The sequence below is a fragment of the Numida meleagris genome, chromosome 12 (assembly GCF_002078875.1).
Source record: "Numida meleagris isolate 19003 breed g44 Domestic line chromosome 12, NumMel1.0, whole genome shotgun sequence".
In the NCBI taxonomy this organism is placed as follows: Eukaryota; Metazoa; Chordata; class Aves; order Galliformes; family Numididae; genus Numida; species Numida meleagris.
Window position 1 is genome coordinate 13,018,852 of NC_034420.1, and position 18,345 is coordinate 13,037,196.

General features: G+C 43.8%; 1 protein-coding gene across 3 annotated transcripts; it reads right to left on the minus strand.

The window, feature by feature from the left end:
* CANX (calnexin) lies at positions 135–17,478 on the minus strand. Of its 3 annotated transcripts, none has more exons than XM_021410730.1 (15): positions 17,377–17,478; positions 9,892–10,077; positions 9,358–9,431; positions 8,783–8,841; positions 8,307–8,448; positions 6,971–7,052; positions 5,982–6,174; positions 5,340–5,529; positions 4,550–4,663; positions 3,915–4,071; positions 3,374–3,589; positions 2,993–3,112; positions 2,768–2,900; positions 2,515–2,609; positions 135–1,939 (listed from the first exon to the last, which is right to left on the minus strand). In XM_021410730.1, exons 2-15 carry the CDS (start codon positions 10,072–10,074, stop codon positions 1,886–1,888), a joined length of 1,812 nt encoding a protein of 603 aa, XP_021266405.1. In that variant the 5' UTR covers positions 10,075–10,077; positions 17,377–17,478; the 3' UTR covers positions 135–1,885. The 3 variants fall into 3 exon arrangements, with proteins under 3 accessions (XP_021266405.1, XP_021266404.1, XP_021266406.1); XM_021410729.1 differs by having other exon boundaries at positions 17,326–17,429; XM_021410731.1 differs by lacking the exon at positions 17,377–17,478 and adding an exon at positions 16,408–16,603.

Consider the following 18,345-nt stretch of genomic DNA (forward strand, 5'->3'; position numbering starts at 1 on the left):
TAAGCTATGACATCTCCCATGTCAGAGTATAAGCTATTTTGGCAGTTAGGAGCAGTATTTACCAGGTGTTCAACAGGCAAAGGCATTCTAAACATGCAAGAGCTCCCAACAGAAGTCTGAAATTACTTCCAGTATGTTGCTTACAATAGTTTATTTGCACACTGCTGAAAAAAGTAATCAAGAAGTCCTGCTATGCATTTGTGGTCACTAATATTTCAAACACAACAAACAAGGGATACAATGTAAGGACCGGCAGCAAAAGGTATTTGTACAAAAGAAAAGAAAACCAAGAAACAAAAACCAAGCCTTTAGTAGTTGGTTAGACTTTGCAAGGTTTGGAACATCCTCCCCCACCCCCCCAACCCCTGGGAATTATTCCCCATACTATACCTATGACCAAACAACACTGGAGTGTTTAAATTCAGTGCAAGAGAAGTAATTTCAGGACATTTAATTCCACTCTAAACAAAGAAAAGCTTATCTGTATAGACATCTGAACCCCAACATATTTGGTACAGTGTAATGAAGTTACATAGATTTCACCCTCGGAGGTATGCTCTTGTAGTGACCACCAGCATTCCACAAGTGTTTGAAACAGTATAATATGGTAGACTCGACGCTTTAAAAAAATTTATTCAGCTGGAATTGAAACTCCCTAACATTCACAATATAATTTAGGATGCATTTGTTACATGAAAAGCAGATGAAAGACTTAAACAGTTTCACATACCACTTAAGATATTCCACATGCTTCTTTCCCCACCTACAAATACTGATATCTCGGGTTTTTTTTTTTCCTTATGAAATACTCAGTTCAACTTGTCTATCCGACCTCTTCTCCCATTCCTATAGGAATACATACAGTGATAACAGTGAGGATATGGGACACTGTCCTATCCAGTGCTTGGACCCTGGAGTAGGCCTAGCCACAAAAATAAAGAGTTTGACAATGAGCTGAACATGAAGCACTTCCAGCAACTGAGGCAAAGCTGCACTCAGAAAAAGCTGTATAGTCACAGAGAAAGGAAAGTATCAGTGGCTGAAGAGAGGGGAAAAGGGAAAAGTAGTGTAACACTACCCCTCTGCCCCCCAACCACCTGTTAATTTTACAAAGAGTTGAAGAACTAACAAAATCCATTAACTGTAAGGTCTGCAGGATTAAATGCCACATTAAGACAACCCACTCCAAATTCTACATCTTTTGTCAACACTTAACTGGGCTTTAGCCATGCACAGAGTGCACATTCCACAGACCAACTAACCCCTTCCTCTTCTCCCCCCCAGCTCCCCCCAGGAACAAAGTTTAACTACTGGTTTCTCCCACACATGATCCCCTCTACCTTTTTTTTTTTTCCCTTTGAGGGAAGAGGCATTGTCAAATATATTGACAACTTTTCTTCAAATAATTACCAAGTTTTAAGGGATAGAAAGACACCACATAGGAGTTTGTACATTTGTAAAAAAAAACTAGTTATAAAACAGCATTTTTTTAATCATCTAGCATTTAAAGATTGTTATTCTTCACTAATTAACATATTAAATTAAGCCAAGGTATGAGACTGGTAAAATTCTACCAATCTACATAAAAACAGAAAAAATATTTAAAACCAAAAGTGAAAAGGTTAGTCATGTTACATTCCAAAATCCACAGCCCATTATATTAAATGCATTCTTTCTACAGGAATGATGTTCTTTAAAACAGATGGATTGCAAGTATTTTACTGCTAGACACTCCATTACATTGGATAGTGTGACTGGAACCTGTGGATGGTGAAATCTTGAGGTTTGTCCAAGTTTCAATGTAAGGTGTCCAAGGTCCTCTCCCAGACCATGTTTTGGAAAAAAATTCACACAGATCAAGTTCTTTTTTTTTTTTTTCTTCTTCTCAATCTTTCCTTGGCTTTCTGTTTCTGGGTGATCTATTCACAGTTTCCTCCTCCTGCAAGAAAGTGAGGTGCGTGAACATAAAGGAAATCTAATCTAAATTTATTCCTAAAAGGCAGTTAAACCTACAAACAACTTTTCTAACTCTACATAATAATTTCATTTTAGAAGGATCTCTTGCTGTTACTACACCTTCCCTTCCACACAGGGTAGTCAAATCCTTATTTTCACAGTGGATTTATGTTATTTGCTAAGAGCATTGCTGCAGCTGCACAAATCCCTTCAACTTCAAGCAACACTCCACCCATTTTTAAGTCAGCCATTATGTCAGTGTGGAGCACTTAAAAGGTCACATCCTGACTGCACACAAAGCCGAATGAGCCTTCTGCCTCAAGAAGATGCATTCCACACAATCCTACTCTTCCCACAATGCAGGGTCTATGGCAAGTGCCTTTTGCAAGGTGCCCTACTCTGCTCAGGCTGGCCACAGCGATTCCTATTCTGCAGGGGGATTAAATTCTCTGGAGTTCTGACACTGGAAAGGAGCACCACACAAACCAGGTTAGCTAAGCTTGTGAATTTTTTCTTGGTATGGAAAAAACCTTCCTCAAAAATTAAGTTCCCTCTTACCTCTGATGTACGTTTCCTGTCCTCTTCTTCCTCTTCTTCCTCCTCTTCCTCTTGACTAGCACTTCCTACATCAGCATCATTTTTCTGCTTCTCTTCTAAGGGAGGAAAAAAAAAAATCAAAGAAATCTCATTCACTCTCTTGTCATTAAGATTCACACCTTTCACCCTTGGCTTGATACTATGTCTGCCAATCTTGCTCTCTTTCTTTCAGACAGAAAACTCCATCTGTCTCACAATTGTGTATTTTGCCTACCTAGCTTCTCCTCATTTGCTTCCTCCTCCTCTTCTTCCTTGTCTCCTTTGTCTTTTTCTTCCTCTCTCTCATCACTCATCACATCAGGCTGAGGAGCATCAGTCTTTTTGTACTCTGCAGCACTTGGCTGCTTCTAAAAAAAAAATTGTGTTAGTTGTGAAGTTAAGGCACATTACACTGAATCTCTTTTTAAATACTATGCTTATTATCAGAGGAAATGCATACCTTCCCAGAGCAGCAGAAAAGGACAACAAGGAACACTGGGAAAGCCACAATGAGGATGTATACTACCCAAAGCCAAGGACGCTCTTCAGCAGCTGCCATCATCTGGCCCACCACACCAGGCTGTAAGATACAGTGAACCATTGCAACCCAGCAAGTCACAGCAGTTAAGTCTGAATTACTTCAAAGAATAGTGAACACTCATTGCCATTCATAGCAACTGTTACCATATTATAATTACAAATTAAGGTTTTAATTAGGTTTATCAATCCCCAGCCTTAGTACCTAAAGATATATATTGATATAGATTGATAAAGACTGGGCAAGAATAGCAGTAGTGCTCTGTTTCAGTATGAAGCACACAATTAAGCCTTTGTTTCTCACCTCTGCAGCACCATCAGCTGCCTTTTTCAGTCCCCATCCATCATTAGCCCAATCATCAGCCACAGCTCTTTCAGTACAGATAATAAAGTTGTCAAAAAAAATGTCAGAAGTCATTGACCATAGCTCAAGTCCCACAGCACTGAAGGGAGTCATCTTAAAAGGCTCCAAGTCTTCAAAGAAATCTGGGTTTGGGATCTTCCTGGGTTTCCATATTCCCTAGGAAAGACAAGATATTCAAGCCTTACCTACTGGCATACAGTTTGCATTTTTAGTTTTCAGTCCATTTCAGCTAGGAAGAACAACTCATCACACTAAATTATACTGTTTATAGATGATTCTTCAGGTTTGGGAAATCAAGTTTCATGAGCACTACGAAAAAGCATAGCTGAGAATGCAAGCACTTTGAAACAGTCCACTTGAAAACATAGTGAGACCACAACAGTATTTTTATTATTAATGACACCTGCTGAATTTAAATCATTCTGACTTTTGGAAAAGAAATGCTGCACTGGCCAGAAGTTTACACAATGAAAAAACCAACCTGATAGTTCACATTATCAATCATAGGAGGTTTCCATTTGCCCTTGTAGTTTGGATTGTCAATCATTGGTCGCTGCCAGGTACCACAGCCAGGAGCCGATTCACATTTAGGATTTGCAATCTGAGGTGCCTCCCATTCTCCATCCATATCCTCATCCCTGAAAGGGAAATCCAGTCTTGAAGTCTGCCCCTTGCCTTTATATAGACTAAAACTTAGAGCATACATGATTTCTGGGAAAAATAAAATTCCTACTTTAAAATAGAGATACTGAAACTAAGAATAACATAGGTCTGAAGATAACAACACTGCAGAAGGAGTAAGTATTTCAAGAAGTAGCCTGAAAGCACAGAAGCTCACTAAAAGCTAGTCTCTGCACACAGACACCTTCCAGCGTGGTACAACTGGAAGATAAACATCCCTGACCTGTTTAGCTTGCAATCTGAACAAAACAGTTGATCAGTGCACAGATGAATGGGAGAATACAGAATTCCTCAGACTAATTCCATCTTCCACCTTTGAAGCAAGATGCCTGAATTGACCACTTTCTCAGCAAAGAATGAGAAACTAGTTATCCTTCTATTTGTCAAAACCAGTATCAGAACATCTGTCACACTTGTAACAGGTAGTGAACATACCAATCTTCAGGCTTCTCAGCATCAGGGTCTGGTACATATTCCGGCTCATCATCCAGCCAGCCCTCTGGTTTCACAGCATTTTCATCTGCTATCTTTGCAGGAGCATCCTCGTCCCTTGAAGATGGAATATATTCACACAATATGCCAAAAAAAATTCTCAACCCTGAAACAAGATTCTGAGGCTTTCAGCAAGCCCGCTGATTTATCAGCCAGCTTCACTTCTGACAAACAACACCACATTTTAACTTGCAGTCTGCTACCTGCAGATACCTGGAGCCATTGACTGTGCTATGAGGTAATACACAGTATTTTTAAATACCAACCTAGAAAGGGCACATTACAGCAAATCTCTTACCCTAATGTTCACTGGAAACATGTATTTGAGCTTGCAATCAAGTCTATGATTCATAGAGCACAGGCTCAAGAAAAAAAAGTATCAGTTTCTGACCTAGGCTGTTAGGTATTGTAGTCACTTTTAACTACTCATTACATAAATAGAAGATAGGATGAAGGTATAAGTTAAGTGAATCGAAGATGAGCACACTGGCTAACAGATGTTTTTAGCAGTCTTCATCTGTGGGCAGCACAAGAACACTTACTCCTACAGAAGATTGATCCTTTCTGCCTTTATTTGCTGCATTGCTGCTTGTGTGCCTAAACCAGCTTGTAACTAAAAGTTTACAAGTGTGAGACTCAGAAGACTCTGTATGTCATTTGAGAAGGACATTCTGATAGGCTGAAGTTACCAGGCCAAGACCTCCCTCTCTCTTCCACTCTTCCAACACCTTACCAGTCATCCGGTTTAACAGCATCTGGATCTGGGATTTTGGGTCTCTCATCCCAATCCTCAGGCTTCTGGTCATTCGGGTCCTCAATCTCTCGGGGTGGGTTCACCGGAGGAGTCATATCATTTAGCAAATTCCCACTGTTGACAACCATTTGATCAACCAGAATTTCAAAGCTATTATCAGGATTCAAGACTGGAAAGAAAAATAAACACAGCCATTGCACAGATGACACAAAGTGTGTTTTAAAGTATTGCTCATTCCTGCTGTACAATTCAAACTTCATCAATCCAAGATACCATCTACCTAGCAGCTGTTTTTTTTAAGAATTGTTAAGAACCTTTCCCATGATGTCTAAGTATAATCAGTGATAGAAATATTTACGCCAAGTTACTCAGAACTACTCTGAAATACAGCTCTCCATCTGTTTAGTTCAAGATCTCATGACTTTTTAAGTGAATCAAGACTTCTTGCAAGGAAGAAGCAAGCCTTTATGTACTAAAGCTAGTTTTGCATTCATAGCTTTCAAGTGGTTTTTAGCTGTATGGTATATTCATACAAAGATCTGTTTGTTCATCTATTCACTTCGAATTTTTGATTCGGAAAACACAGCAGTCATTAACATGAACAGCTAGCAGTCAGCTTACCCAGAGTATAAAGGTGTGTCTTCTTATCAGTAAAGTAGGTCTTCAAGTCCGCATCCGGACGCTTTGCATGCTTCTCCTCGTATTTGCCAGTCTTTGGGTTTTTGTGCCGGAAGATGAAGTGCAATTTATAGTCCTCTCCACACTTGTCAGGACCAAACATGATTGTATATGGAGTTTTGTCATGGAATTGATCCTTTAAAAACAATGCAAAACTTAAAGCCATTGATTTAAAATATAACTTCAGCTAATGCCCGCCGTAAGAGCCCCCAGCTCATTAGTCAGTGTTCTGCAACTTTGATACAAAGGCAGTGCAGTTCCCAGACTAAAACTTAAATCACAATTACAAGCTTCTAGAGAGAAGCGCAGAATTAGCCTAGCTTCCTCATTTTGCATCTTTGGTCTCTACTTTCCAAAGGGAAAACAGCTGTTCAAGTGTTATCAACAAGATAAGGAAACCATTGCACAGTGACATATATGTATATATACATGAGCATTTTAAGCAAATCTCTACACTACAGAAATGACTTCAGTAAGCCACTAACACAGAACCATCAGATTCTATTAGCCAGCCCGGTGACTTTCTTTTACATAAAAAAAATAAGCAGCATTAAAAGTGAAGTCAGGATGTATTTAGTTTATACACATAAGCTGGAATACACTGTCTCAATTTCAGAGTTAACTGAATATAATAATTGCAAGTCTATTTGTTCTGGCTAATGCTATCTTGAGACTCGATGCCCACACGAAACTGGCTAGATAGCTAAGTAGTCTTCCGGGCGTCTTTTTGAAGCTACATTACATATGATCAAGGGGCCAGAAAATTTCAGTATTTCTCATTTCCAAGTGAAAATACTGGGAAACTGATGAGCACAAAGTACTTTGAAGATCAGGTCCTAAATATGCCCCACAGCCTTTAGCAAAGTGGCTTCTGTAGAAACAAGCAAAAAGCAAGCTTTGTTTCATGGATAACACTCAGTATTAGCACTCACCAGGTTCAATTCAGGTGTTTTGGAAAGCAATTTCACATAGGCCCCGCCACACTCTATTCCATTCTGGAAATTTACTTCATACCTTTTTTAGTTTTGGACAGAAGGGAAGAACATGTTATACACAAGAAACATTTACCTTCATAGTACACAACTGCAATTTTCAAGTATAAATTCAGAGTAAGACTATTTTTTGTTTGTTTCAAATCAAGAGTGAATATGAAAAGCACATGCTGCGCTCTAGAGACTAAGCAGATGTTCAAGAGGGCCTGAGAAAAGAGGAGAATCAAGGATTTAAAAGACTTAAGCTGACAAAAAAGAATTGAGTACTAGTCTAGGAGATTGTGACCCAGAAGCAGAGGGAAGAAAAGGTTTTTCAAGTATGTAAGAGACTGCAACAGAGATTAAGGGAACCGATTATTTTCCACACAACCACTATGGCAGACAGACAACTCAATTTGCAAGATGACTAAAGTGAGCAGTTGGATCCTAGGAGAACTCCCTTTAGGGTTATAAGCATACAATAGTATATTTAGAGATGCCAAGGAGTCTGAAAAAGGCAAAGCATGTCTGTCAGGAATAGGCTAAGCATGCTTGACCCTCTCTCAATGCCAGCAGCTGGAGTGAATGACCACTTCAACTTATTTTTAGCCATGCATTTTGAGCCAAAACTAAATAGTAATGCAAAGTAAAGTGACCAATTCATTATCTTGTACACATATGAACTAGCTCACTAGCTGTTTAGAACTGATAAAGTAGTTAATATCTCACAATTCAACTGTTGTAATTGAAAGATTCTTTTTCTGCTTATTAGTCTAACATGCATGCAAGCAGATTCCTCTACATCACTCATGGCCCAGTAGAGCTAGACAAGTTGTTCATCTTCCACAACAGATGCACTAAAACAAAGGAAGGAGGAAACAAGTGCACCCTTAACGCTCTGTCCACTCCACCTTCAAAACGGGGACAGTTCACTGAATAAATACAGTGACAAATACAGACAAGCTCTTGTCCAAGTGGACATGGACCTTCACAATTAACAGTACAGAAATCAGTTGCCTGTTCTGGTGAGCACAAGGAATCGAAGTCCAGAGACTGATCACCAACTCGATTTTTCAGAGACTACTTTTCTTCTCAGCCTTCAGAGGAAACCATTCTGTTCTTAACTTCCCACTTGAGGAATGTGGATTGCTATTTTACTCCTACTCAAATCATATAATAGGTTACAATCTATCCTGTGTCATCTAGACCCCCCAGTCAACAAAAGTTCAGTCACAGAATAAACCCCAGCCCACTATCACATCACCCTTGACAGAACACTAAGTTATCTTTTACTTACTGTATAATAAGGGGCTTGGTATCAAATACAAAAGGCTTTGAAAGCTTGGATGAAATTGCATGATGTTTGGCTCGCGTTACCAATACAAGCCCTTTGTCCCCTGGAAGCTTAGTGTCCTTCATGTCTTGGACTTCCCATTTACCTGGAGGGACAGTAACCAAACATTATCAAAACCCATTTGATACAATCTTGGCTTAGCCCAATCCTAAACAAGAAAGTCAGGAATGACTTCCTACCTACAGGGTGCCTTCAAGCTATTGGGCTTAACATCTTCACTAAAAATTATTTTTAGTGGAAATTTTATCTGAATCTTATCTGAATGAAGATTGTGCTTCACATTAACCATGTACACATTCTCCCATTTTCTTCAGTGAACGTAATTTCAGGGAGCAAGCAGAACAGACTTGCACCTCTTCTTTATACAAGACAAAATGACATCAGAAACATCTATTGGTCAAAACATGGGTAAGACTCACCATCATATTTGGCAATTTCATCATCTGTATCATCTTTTTTAGCTTTGGAAAGGATCCACCTAGAATACAAGTATCCAACGGTCAGAAACCCATGATTTTTCACCATGCACACAAAAAAACCCTGTTCTTAAAACAGCCTTTGCTGTCCTATGACTACACCCCAGGGTCTTGATCCCCTGAGGAGTTCTATCCCAAGCCTGCAAAGTTATCAGTGTTTGCCACTTCCCAGCCCATCTTTATGTAGGATCACTGCCTCAGAGTCTCACTTCTGTAGAAATTCTAATATTCAAGTTTCTAATACCTCATTATGCTTACATTATCTGAAGCAAGTACACAAAGCCAGGTGAGAAAGATTAAAGCATATGTAAAATATGACTTCTCCCCGTTATTACTAGTACCTAAGAAAAAACTAGTTTGTCTCATCACTTCAACAGCCATGATCACATAGTCACTGCTGTAATCCTCCCCACGTGCTGCCTGTTGATTTTCAGTAACAGGCACTAGCAAGGCTTTAATTCCCTTTCACATGAACATTTGATTTTGTTTGTTCAATCACCCCCTCAGATTATACTCACCCATCCAGAGTTCCTTTATCAAAGGACTCCACAAAGTACACCTCGCCAGTTGGGACTGGAGCCCTGTAAGTAACCTATGGGAGAAGAGAGGCATTTATGCACCTTTCACAGCACATTCTCTAAAGTACTACAAGCATATATAGCTCGCATTCCACATCTATGCAGTACAGCACCTAGAACACTCTGGCAGCATAAATACAGAAATGATGTCAACACTGCTGCTTATGCTGAGCCACTGTGCTCTCCTGTGCAGTGAAAACTGAAAATTGTATCTAGCTGGAAACTTCAGCATTAATTCTTGATAATTACACCTCAATTCTCAAATATTCATGGAAGTCTTCAAGGAAGAAGATGAAGGTCAGATGAGAATAGCAAGGAAGCAGCTAAGCTTAATTCCAAACCTTACTCCCAGCTAGGGATCTTTAGCAGCATCACTACACATTAAGTTTCAGCCAAGTAAAGACAACTCTGATCAGACTGACAGTAGCCAAAACACAAGCAGTAATTAAATTTTAAAGAACACCTATGTCAAACCTTTGGAGCTGGAGGAGGAGTGCTGCTCTCAGGATTTGAGTCTTCTACTTCCTCAACACCATCATCCAGGTCATCCTCAATATCAATGACATCATCACCATCATCATCACCCATGTCATGCTCCTGGGCAGCAAGAGTCCCAAGAGCTAGCAGGGTCACATACAGCAGCCATTTCATCTCCATTATCTGAAAAAATAAGAAAGGGAAAGAGGTTAAGCCAGCACCACACGCAGAGCAATGCACTACTTCTCAGTTGAGAAAACAAGCTTTTCTGACAACAGGTGAAGTGCCAAGTCACACTGCTGAAAGACAGGTACAAACTTACCTTCCCAGCTCTGCTATTTATTGCTTCTGGCTGGTTAAGACAGCTCAAAAAGTGGGAAAGAAATACAACTGAAAGGTGAAGTATTTAATACAAAACAGATGCTGATGTACTGGAAGAGCATGTGGGCAAGCTCTGCAGATCGTGCTGCAGGAGTGTCAGTATTGTACCTCCACTGCCACAGTCCATGTAGAAAACAGATGTTCATGTCTGCAACGCAGCTTACACATCTAAAAAATCTGGGCAGAAAAACCTACTTCTTGCTTGTGAGGAACTGTAAAGGCAACAGGCTGACACTGCTATTTTTGTTCAGTTCATAAATATTATTAGCTACCTCTTTCAAGCATCTACAAAGCAATCCACCTTCTACCTCTCTGTTCAGTGATTTTCTTGATTCCATACACGGGACACCAGCATCTTCATTCATCAGTCCCCTTCCCAAGCTTCCTTCTAGACAGGCTGCCAGCAGTCACTGATACTGCTCAGCAGATGTCTATGAGCAGCTGGATACTGAAGCAGACCCAGAAGAATTCCCACTGTTCAGTTAATTTCATCTCTAATTTAACAGGATGATCAAAGAAGAAAAAAATCTAATACAGCAATCTTACAGAAATAAAGCATCACACCAATTAATTCATGGGATGCCCAGCACATTATCCTAACTAAAACATAGCAGACCTTGACAAACTCGAGCTCAAAAGATCTCTGTAAGTAAGATGATAAATAAAGACTTGATCACTGCACCTTTAGGTGGATGTCAAAGGCAAGACTCCTACCATGCTGCTCATAATTTTATCTGCACCAAAGACAGATGTGCAATGCTCACAGCAAGCAGGAAATCTGCTCCTTTCAATTACATTCCAAGTATTTTCTTTCCACAGAGTTGTAGCTGAGACTAATTCCTTCTAGAAAGAGATTATAAAACTAAACATTCTCTCCTTCCCGTACATTCCTGCCTCAGGCTGCAGTTCCACAGACTTACAAACATAACTCAAGTAGAGTTAATAAGGTCTGGAGGGGCATAAGTTCCAGCTAGAAAACAAATTTACTCCTTTCCAAAGCGTGTTCAGGCAACTAAAAGCATTTACAGTTTTAGCAGCTTATCAGTACTATCCAGTATACCACAGCTCCACTGCATACCGCATCTACCGTTCTTCGATTACTCTTTATCTTGCTTCTAATGTCACAGGGGATGTTTTATAACTCCAACTAAACTGCATTTTAGAGTTTTGTGTTGAGGTCACGTCCAGTTTGTCACTACAGCAACGTGCAGTCGCAGCCTGTTCCCTAACAATAGTGATGGCCTCGAGGATTAGGTCTCAATCCATGCCACAGCCCTCCCCCTCACAGCTCAGGCAACTGCACCACAACAGCTCTGAGCCAAAAGGAACCAGCTTGCAGCATGAACAGCTGACAAAAACTTTTAGTGTTCCCACATACAAGCAAAGCCTGTTTTGTTTTGGTTTTTTTTTTTTAAACGCACAGGGTACAGCCAGAATGGAGAAGAGTTACAGAGCGCACAGAGGCACATGGATCTTACTGCAAATGTGGGAACCACAATACAAAACATAAGAACAAAAGCTGTCAAGTAAACATCGAAACCAACAGAAGCTGAAATCCTCCAGCATAGACAGCGTGCTCTGAGTAGGGCCATGCCCACAGGGACAGAAGAGGAGAAAAAAACAAGAGCCTGAAACCTCCACTGAAAAAGCAATTGTTAGAGCTCCGCACGTGCCCTGCACAACTGAAGCAGCTCTGGGGGAGGTGGCACAGGGACGCCCTCCCAAGGTAAGGCTGGGTTTTGTCTTGCCTTACCAAACACATTGTTAACAGAGCTCCATTTGGTAGAATTTTACTCCAAGTTTTGTAACCGCTTTCAAATTCTACCATGCAGAAGGAACAACCACTGCACTGCTCAGAAGAGTGATATGAGAAAATTCTCCTTAGAAGCATGGCAAGGTTAAAGGTAAGACAATGCTTTCCTTTTCTGCATGCCTCCTCTCCTCCCAAGCCTGTGAGCAATTCAGCACGTAAGCAATCCCTTGGTGATCTCTCCACCAGCCGTGGAAGATTTGGTTAAAGATACAGATCACCCCCTAAACATTCATGGCAGTACAGACTCCATGCAGAATTATTACCTACTTCATAATCCCATTCCAGCTAGCACCCTTGAGAAACATTTGTCTGTGGCCAGTGGACTTTGGTAAAAGCACTTCTTGCTTGGTTAAGTGACAAGGCCACACAGCCTGATATTGCATGCAAGGTTGCTCCAGAATTTCTATCACAGCATTCTGGTAGAACCAGTCAGGTCCACCATTGCCCCACGAAGCACAGGCAGAAGCCCTTTCACTCTGCACATCAGTGCTCCTGATGCAACCACAGGGACCCACCCCACAGATCTCTATTTCCCAGCCAACCCCAGCTGGATTGCAGGCTTGGGGAAACTCATTCCAGGCTACAAGGACAATCTGTTCAGATTCTCCAGCAACTTTTTTTTTTAATTAAAAACGCTAAAACCTTGAAGCAAAGCTAATCCACTCTTATATCTTTGCTTCTTTACAACGATTGAAAAGCAGTTCTCACAAGCTTATATCCCTGTAAGAGGTGTCCTGAACAGCTCTCTTCTATGTATGAAATCATTCCCAAATTCTGCCCAAAATACCATTCACACGCCCTGAGTATTGATGGTAGCACCTCCAGCACTGACACTGGCCAGGCCAAGCTCCTCACTCTGCCCATCTGCAACACACAAAGTGCAACAATATACACACTAAAGTGTACAAAATGAAGATTGTCCTGAGAACATCCAACGTGAAGCACACATTTTTGATGTTTAAAAAGCTACATCTGTAACAGACATATTGCTACAGAAGGGAGTTTCAACTTCACATAATCCTTAGGGACACAACAAAGATGATTATACCATAGTAAATGAGGCTACTCCTAAACCGGAGGCAATAGAAAAGGAACCAGTTTTCACACAAGATAGTCTTAAAACAAATCTCCAGTGGAGCTTTGAGCTGCCAGCAACTACAGGTGCAGTTACCTAAAGCACAGTTTAGACTTCAGAAGCACAGCCACCCACTGTACTAGGATCGGATTCCTCCTCTGAAGAAGAGTCCAGCTTCCAATTCTGATGCTCTGCCTGCACTTCTGTTCTTCAGGTTCCACTGCGTGGCGCTTCCCAGCATTGGAGAATTTAACAACATAGAAGCCACCATAACAGCTGAGCTTCTGAGATCTCCCACTGGAGCACAACTCCCATTTTCAGTACACCACCATTCCAAGTCAGAAGATTTTTTTATTTTTTTTTTTTACATAGGGTCTTCAGACACTCCCAGACATCAGCACACTATCTGCAAAGTGCTGCAGCACAGCACCACAGGGCACTAACCACCGAGAGCTCACAACTGCCAGCGCCCACCCCCAGGGAGCTTCCACGCCTGCTGCCACCCAAGCACTGCTCAGCAACTCCTGGCAGAGGGCTGAAGCCTTTCCCCCTGGAATTTATGGGAGCACTGAAAACAGACACCTGGAACAGCTGCACTGCAGAGTTAAGTTTTACAGCTGTAGAAACTAAACCAAACTGGACATGAAGAGACAGCAACAGCTCCTTGCCATAGGAGCAGCACTCTTACAATGCAGGACCAAGGGATGGTCGCCTTTGGATCCCAAGGCCTCCAAGAAATCATGCAGCTTCGGAGACTTACTTATCCCGTTTTATGGGGCACAAAGTCCAATGTTCCTAATTAGCCACATGGCACTGCAAAGACTCAATCAGTCCATCAGACAGTTATCACCACAACAAGCAGCAGGAAGGACACAGCGGAGAGGGCCCGCACAGGGGATGCCTAAGTTCCTTGCTATCATACTTCCAGAATGTACTCTTCACAGAGTTAGTTCCCTGACAGTTTAAGCAGAGCCTGCAAAACCAGTTTAATCATCTCCTTGGTTACACATCTATTTGAGTGGTTCATCGAGCCACTTCTTAAAACTGCACACTGCACAAAGTATAACTACAGCCGAACTGCTATTAGATATTTAGTTTAATGAAGTTATTTTTGTTAAAAAAAAACCTGTCAGATGAAACAAGTCTTTCAAAATAAGGTACTGCAGAGCTAAGCACTGAAGTGTCTGTATCATACAAGTTACCATAACTACCCTTCAGGAACTTAACTGGAAGAGCATTATCAATTTGTATTTCAGGAGCATCTCAATCAACAGCTGAAACTGACTTAAGCATATATAAACAAGATTTACTAGCAAAGCCCTGCGTTCAGTCCTGCACTTTGATACTGTCTTTACAGTGAAACACACCAGCAAAAATAAGCACAATGCATCTTCATGCAAGACAAGGGCCATGGAAGAAAAATGTACAGAGTCACAAGTGAATACAGTCATCCCAGCACACAAACACTGCCAGGAGACCAAAAGGAAGACAGAGATGGATATCTGCCCCATCCTCACCCCCATTCCTTTCCTTCCAGACTACATTTTTATTATTTCTGAGCAAGACTTGCCTACTCTACATGGTAGTCCGATAGTTTCTTAAAGGTCAAATCACTGAAGAGCAGAGGAACCTGACATCTCAAGATCCCTTCACCTTTCATACCCTGCCTCCTCTGCTGTGTCACAGCAACTGCCTGATGGTGAACAGGGCAGGCCATTTAAGATGGCTAAAAACCCTTCTGCCATGATGTTTTAACCCATCCAGTCCAGTACACAATAGCAAAAAGTGCTGTAGCAGGACAAGTAGCCAAGGATAAAGGAAATAAAGCTGCCAGCAGCAGCTTAATGCCATGTATCAGGTACACTGCAGTCATCCACACCTGTCAGACAGACCTCTCACTATGCAGACCTGGGAGATCGACACTCCACAGCAAAGCTGGGCAACTAACTTCAACGCCAAACACTCTGATTTCAGCAACCAGCATCTCACCGCTCCTCAGAGAGGGATATAATAAAATTATGTTCATATATATAGCAGCTCATACGATGCAGACAAAATTATTTTCCCTTTAAGCGCTTAGTTCTGCAGTCAGACAGCCTCCAGTACTGCCTTGCCTTGCTTTCAACAGGCCAGAGGCTGGAGCTCTGCGTGTGGGTGGTTTTGTTGTTTTTTTCTCCTCCTCAAAAAGGAGGGGGTAGTTAGGATACACTGCTACTTCAGGATTGAGAAGGGACTAGCCAAACCCGGAGCCCCTACACACAACAGGAAAAGCTGCCCTGGTTGGGCCGCAAGGAGCACAGCCCAAGAGATTAGGTGTGAAAGGTGACAGCAAAGCTTGCCTTTAATAAGCACTTGAAATATGCCAGTTTCTAAAAATAATGTACAACAGTGCGGAAACAGCACGGGAGAAAACACCATGTACTGTTTGTCAGCACAGAGATCCCTGCAGAACTGGAAGTCCTTGGAGGACAAAGGCAGAACTGCAAGGCTTCTTGGCCATAAAACAGATGGACTGCAAGGGAAATTATGGTAGGTGGGGAGAGATCTGGAGGCGCCCCAAGATCTTTGAGATCATGCCTAGAAATCAGTTCAGGTTTGCCTTGCTATAGAATTGATTCCAGCAAGAACAGGCTGCCATTTTGTTCACTGCAAGAGGCAGAAAAATGAAAGGGCAGAAAAGGAACTAAAGGAAGGACTAAGTACAAGTTACAGGGTGCTCTCAGTAAAGGATTTATTCATTTACTTAGGGGGAAGTGCTGCAACACATCAAATGAAAAGGCAATCTAGCGGAAGCTGCAAGCTTTCTTGCTGTTATGCACAAGGCTTCTCTTCCTAGGAGGGCAGCCAACACCAGGAAACAGTTAACATCTTACAGCCAGCTTGTCATGCAGTATGTAGAAGTATTCCCTTCATAATATGTGTCTATATAAAGTGGAATAAGTGGAAATATTGAGACTTAAATACTAAGTTTAACTCAAAAAATGGGTTAAGTGTTCTGAATAAACACAATCAAACCAACAGCAGGGATGTTCTTACAGTCACCCTCATGCACTTGAAGTGCTTTTGAAGTAACATATTTTAACCTGTATTTAGCCAGTATTCTTAACTCTGTTATCTCACACACTATTACAGTTCTATTATCTCCTTGTAATATATGTGGGTTACTTGTAACTAATGTTACTAAGTACTCTACTTACTTGACAAGCGTTAAGTAACACACTGAATTTCAACAAACATCACGTACCTAGAGACCAGACCTCAGGCACCTGACATATCCCAAACTCAGTAAGTTTCACACAATGCTCTGCAGAAACACTGCAGCGTTAATTAACACTGCAACCACTGAAGCCCGGAGCTGTACCGTAACAACCACTACCACCACATGGCAGCTTCCCTTCCGAATGAGATCACCCGCAGCATTTCTCTTTCCACCGCCTAGAAAGTTCTGAAGCACAGGACGGCATGTTAGAGTTCATTCTTTAAGAACAGAACAGACAAGCACGACAGGGCTAAGTGTGCTTTACTCCACTTTTTTTTTTTTTTAATTTAAGAGCACACGGTGAGACCCTCAAGCCAGCTGTGGGAGCTAAGAGCCCCCTTATGCCCTGCGCTGAATCCGGCCCAGCCCCGCAGTTGAGAATTACAACAGCGGGGCTCTAAGCTCCCACACCGCTCTGCCCACCCCCCGGGGCTCCCTCAGGCGCATCCCCCACCTGTTGGGCTCCGCTCTGCTCCGTTCCAGAGCCTTCTCCTTCCCTCGGACCGGGCTCTCCTCCCGCCTCAGCGGGCTCCCAGCTCGAGCAGCGCCGTTAGTGCCCCGCGCCCCATCCCGCCCGCCGCCCCTCAGCGGCCCCGGTGCCGCCCGGCCCCGCACACACACAGGCCGCAGCGCGCCGCCCGCCCGCAGGCCGCAGAACCTACCAGAAGCCGCTGGGCCTACAGGGCGCAGCCAACGGCCCCGCACCCCCCAATTGCGACCACCCCTTCCTCAGCGGCTCCGGTACCCCCCCCGCCGCCGCCCGCAGGGCCCACGCTCGAGGGCCGGCACCCCGGCACCGCGCTCCCCGCCCGCCTCGCGCCGCCGATCCCCGCGGAGCACCGCGCCCCAGTGCCCGGCGGCGGCGGCAGCCCGGGGTGGGTGGGGTGGGGAAGGGGCACTCACCGCGCGCCCTCAGCAGCGCCGCAGCCCCCGCCCGCCGCCCCCGGCCCTCACCTCCGTCACGTGTCCAGGCGCCCAGCGCCGCCGTCGCCCGCCTATCTATCGCGCGCCAGCTCCGCCCCCCGGCCCACCTCTCTTCTCTTCTCCCATTGGCAGACGACGCAACCGCCCGCCCGCCTCGCCGCCGTTTCGGCGCTTCGATTGGCTGACAGAGCCGCCGCTCAGGGGCCCGCCCGCCTCAAAACACGCCCCAACGGCGCTGCCCTTCGTGGAGCGCTTCTATTGGTCGGTGGTGTTGCAGGAAGTGCGCGACGATTGGCTGGCTGAGGGAGGCCGTTGAGACGTGCGCGGGGACGCAGCGGATTCCTCATTGGTGGGGGCATTGCTGGGGGCTCGGGCCTGGCCTGGCGGCGGGGGCTCGCCTCGCTGCGAGCTGTTCTGCTCCGTCGGTCGCAGAGAGCTGCTTGAACCGCTGGGGACTCAGGCGGAGCCTGCCAGCGTTCAGGGACCTGTTATACTAAGCAGCCGATTCACCTTCATTGCTCCCTTGTGTTTCTTTAACCCCTTGGAGAGGGTTTTCGGCCTACTTAGGAAAAAATGAGTAGATCTGGTATCTCTTAGTCACAAGCTGAAGTTTTAGGAAAACCACGAAACGCAGCACGCTGAGGGGCACAGGGTGTGCGCGTGGGCCCAGGCTGCCTCCTGCTTCAAGGCCTTGAGTAACACCGGGAGCCTTAAGCAACACCGTGTTTCTGAAACCATGTACTTCTGTAAAGGTGAAGGACTCGGTGTTTGTGTGGCCAAACGAGGAGGGCGGGGGCATGCAGAAGTAACGGTCCCTGCGGTGCTGACGGGAGGAAGGGCTGAGCCTGAGCAGTCCTTGGGGCGGCACGGGATGCTGCGGTGAGCGGAGCAGGCCCCTGCCCCCCTCAGCAGCCCTGTGATGCCGCAGGTGGGAGCAGCCACGCTGGGAGCTGCAGCTGAACGGCCCCGGTTGCTGCTGTGGTTACATCCCGTGGGCCG

Bases quoted from the DNA above. Each gene is read 5' to 3' on its own strand.
- CANX (XM_021410730.1), bottom strand. From the start codon at position 10,074: ATGGAGATGAAATGGCTGCTGTATGTGACCCTGCTAGCTCTTGGGACT. The intron at 9,432-9,891 runs GTTTGACATAGG...CTTCTCCCATAG, and splicing joins CTCCTCCTCCAGCTCCAAAG to GTTACTTACAGGGCTCCAGT. The intron at 7,053-8,306 runs GTAAGTAAAAGA...AAACTAAAAAAG, and splicing joins ACCAAGCCCCTTATTATACA to GTATGAAGTAAATTTCCAGA.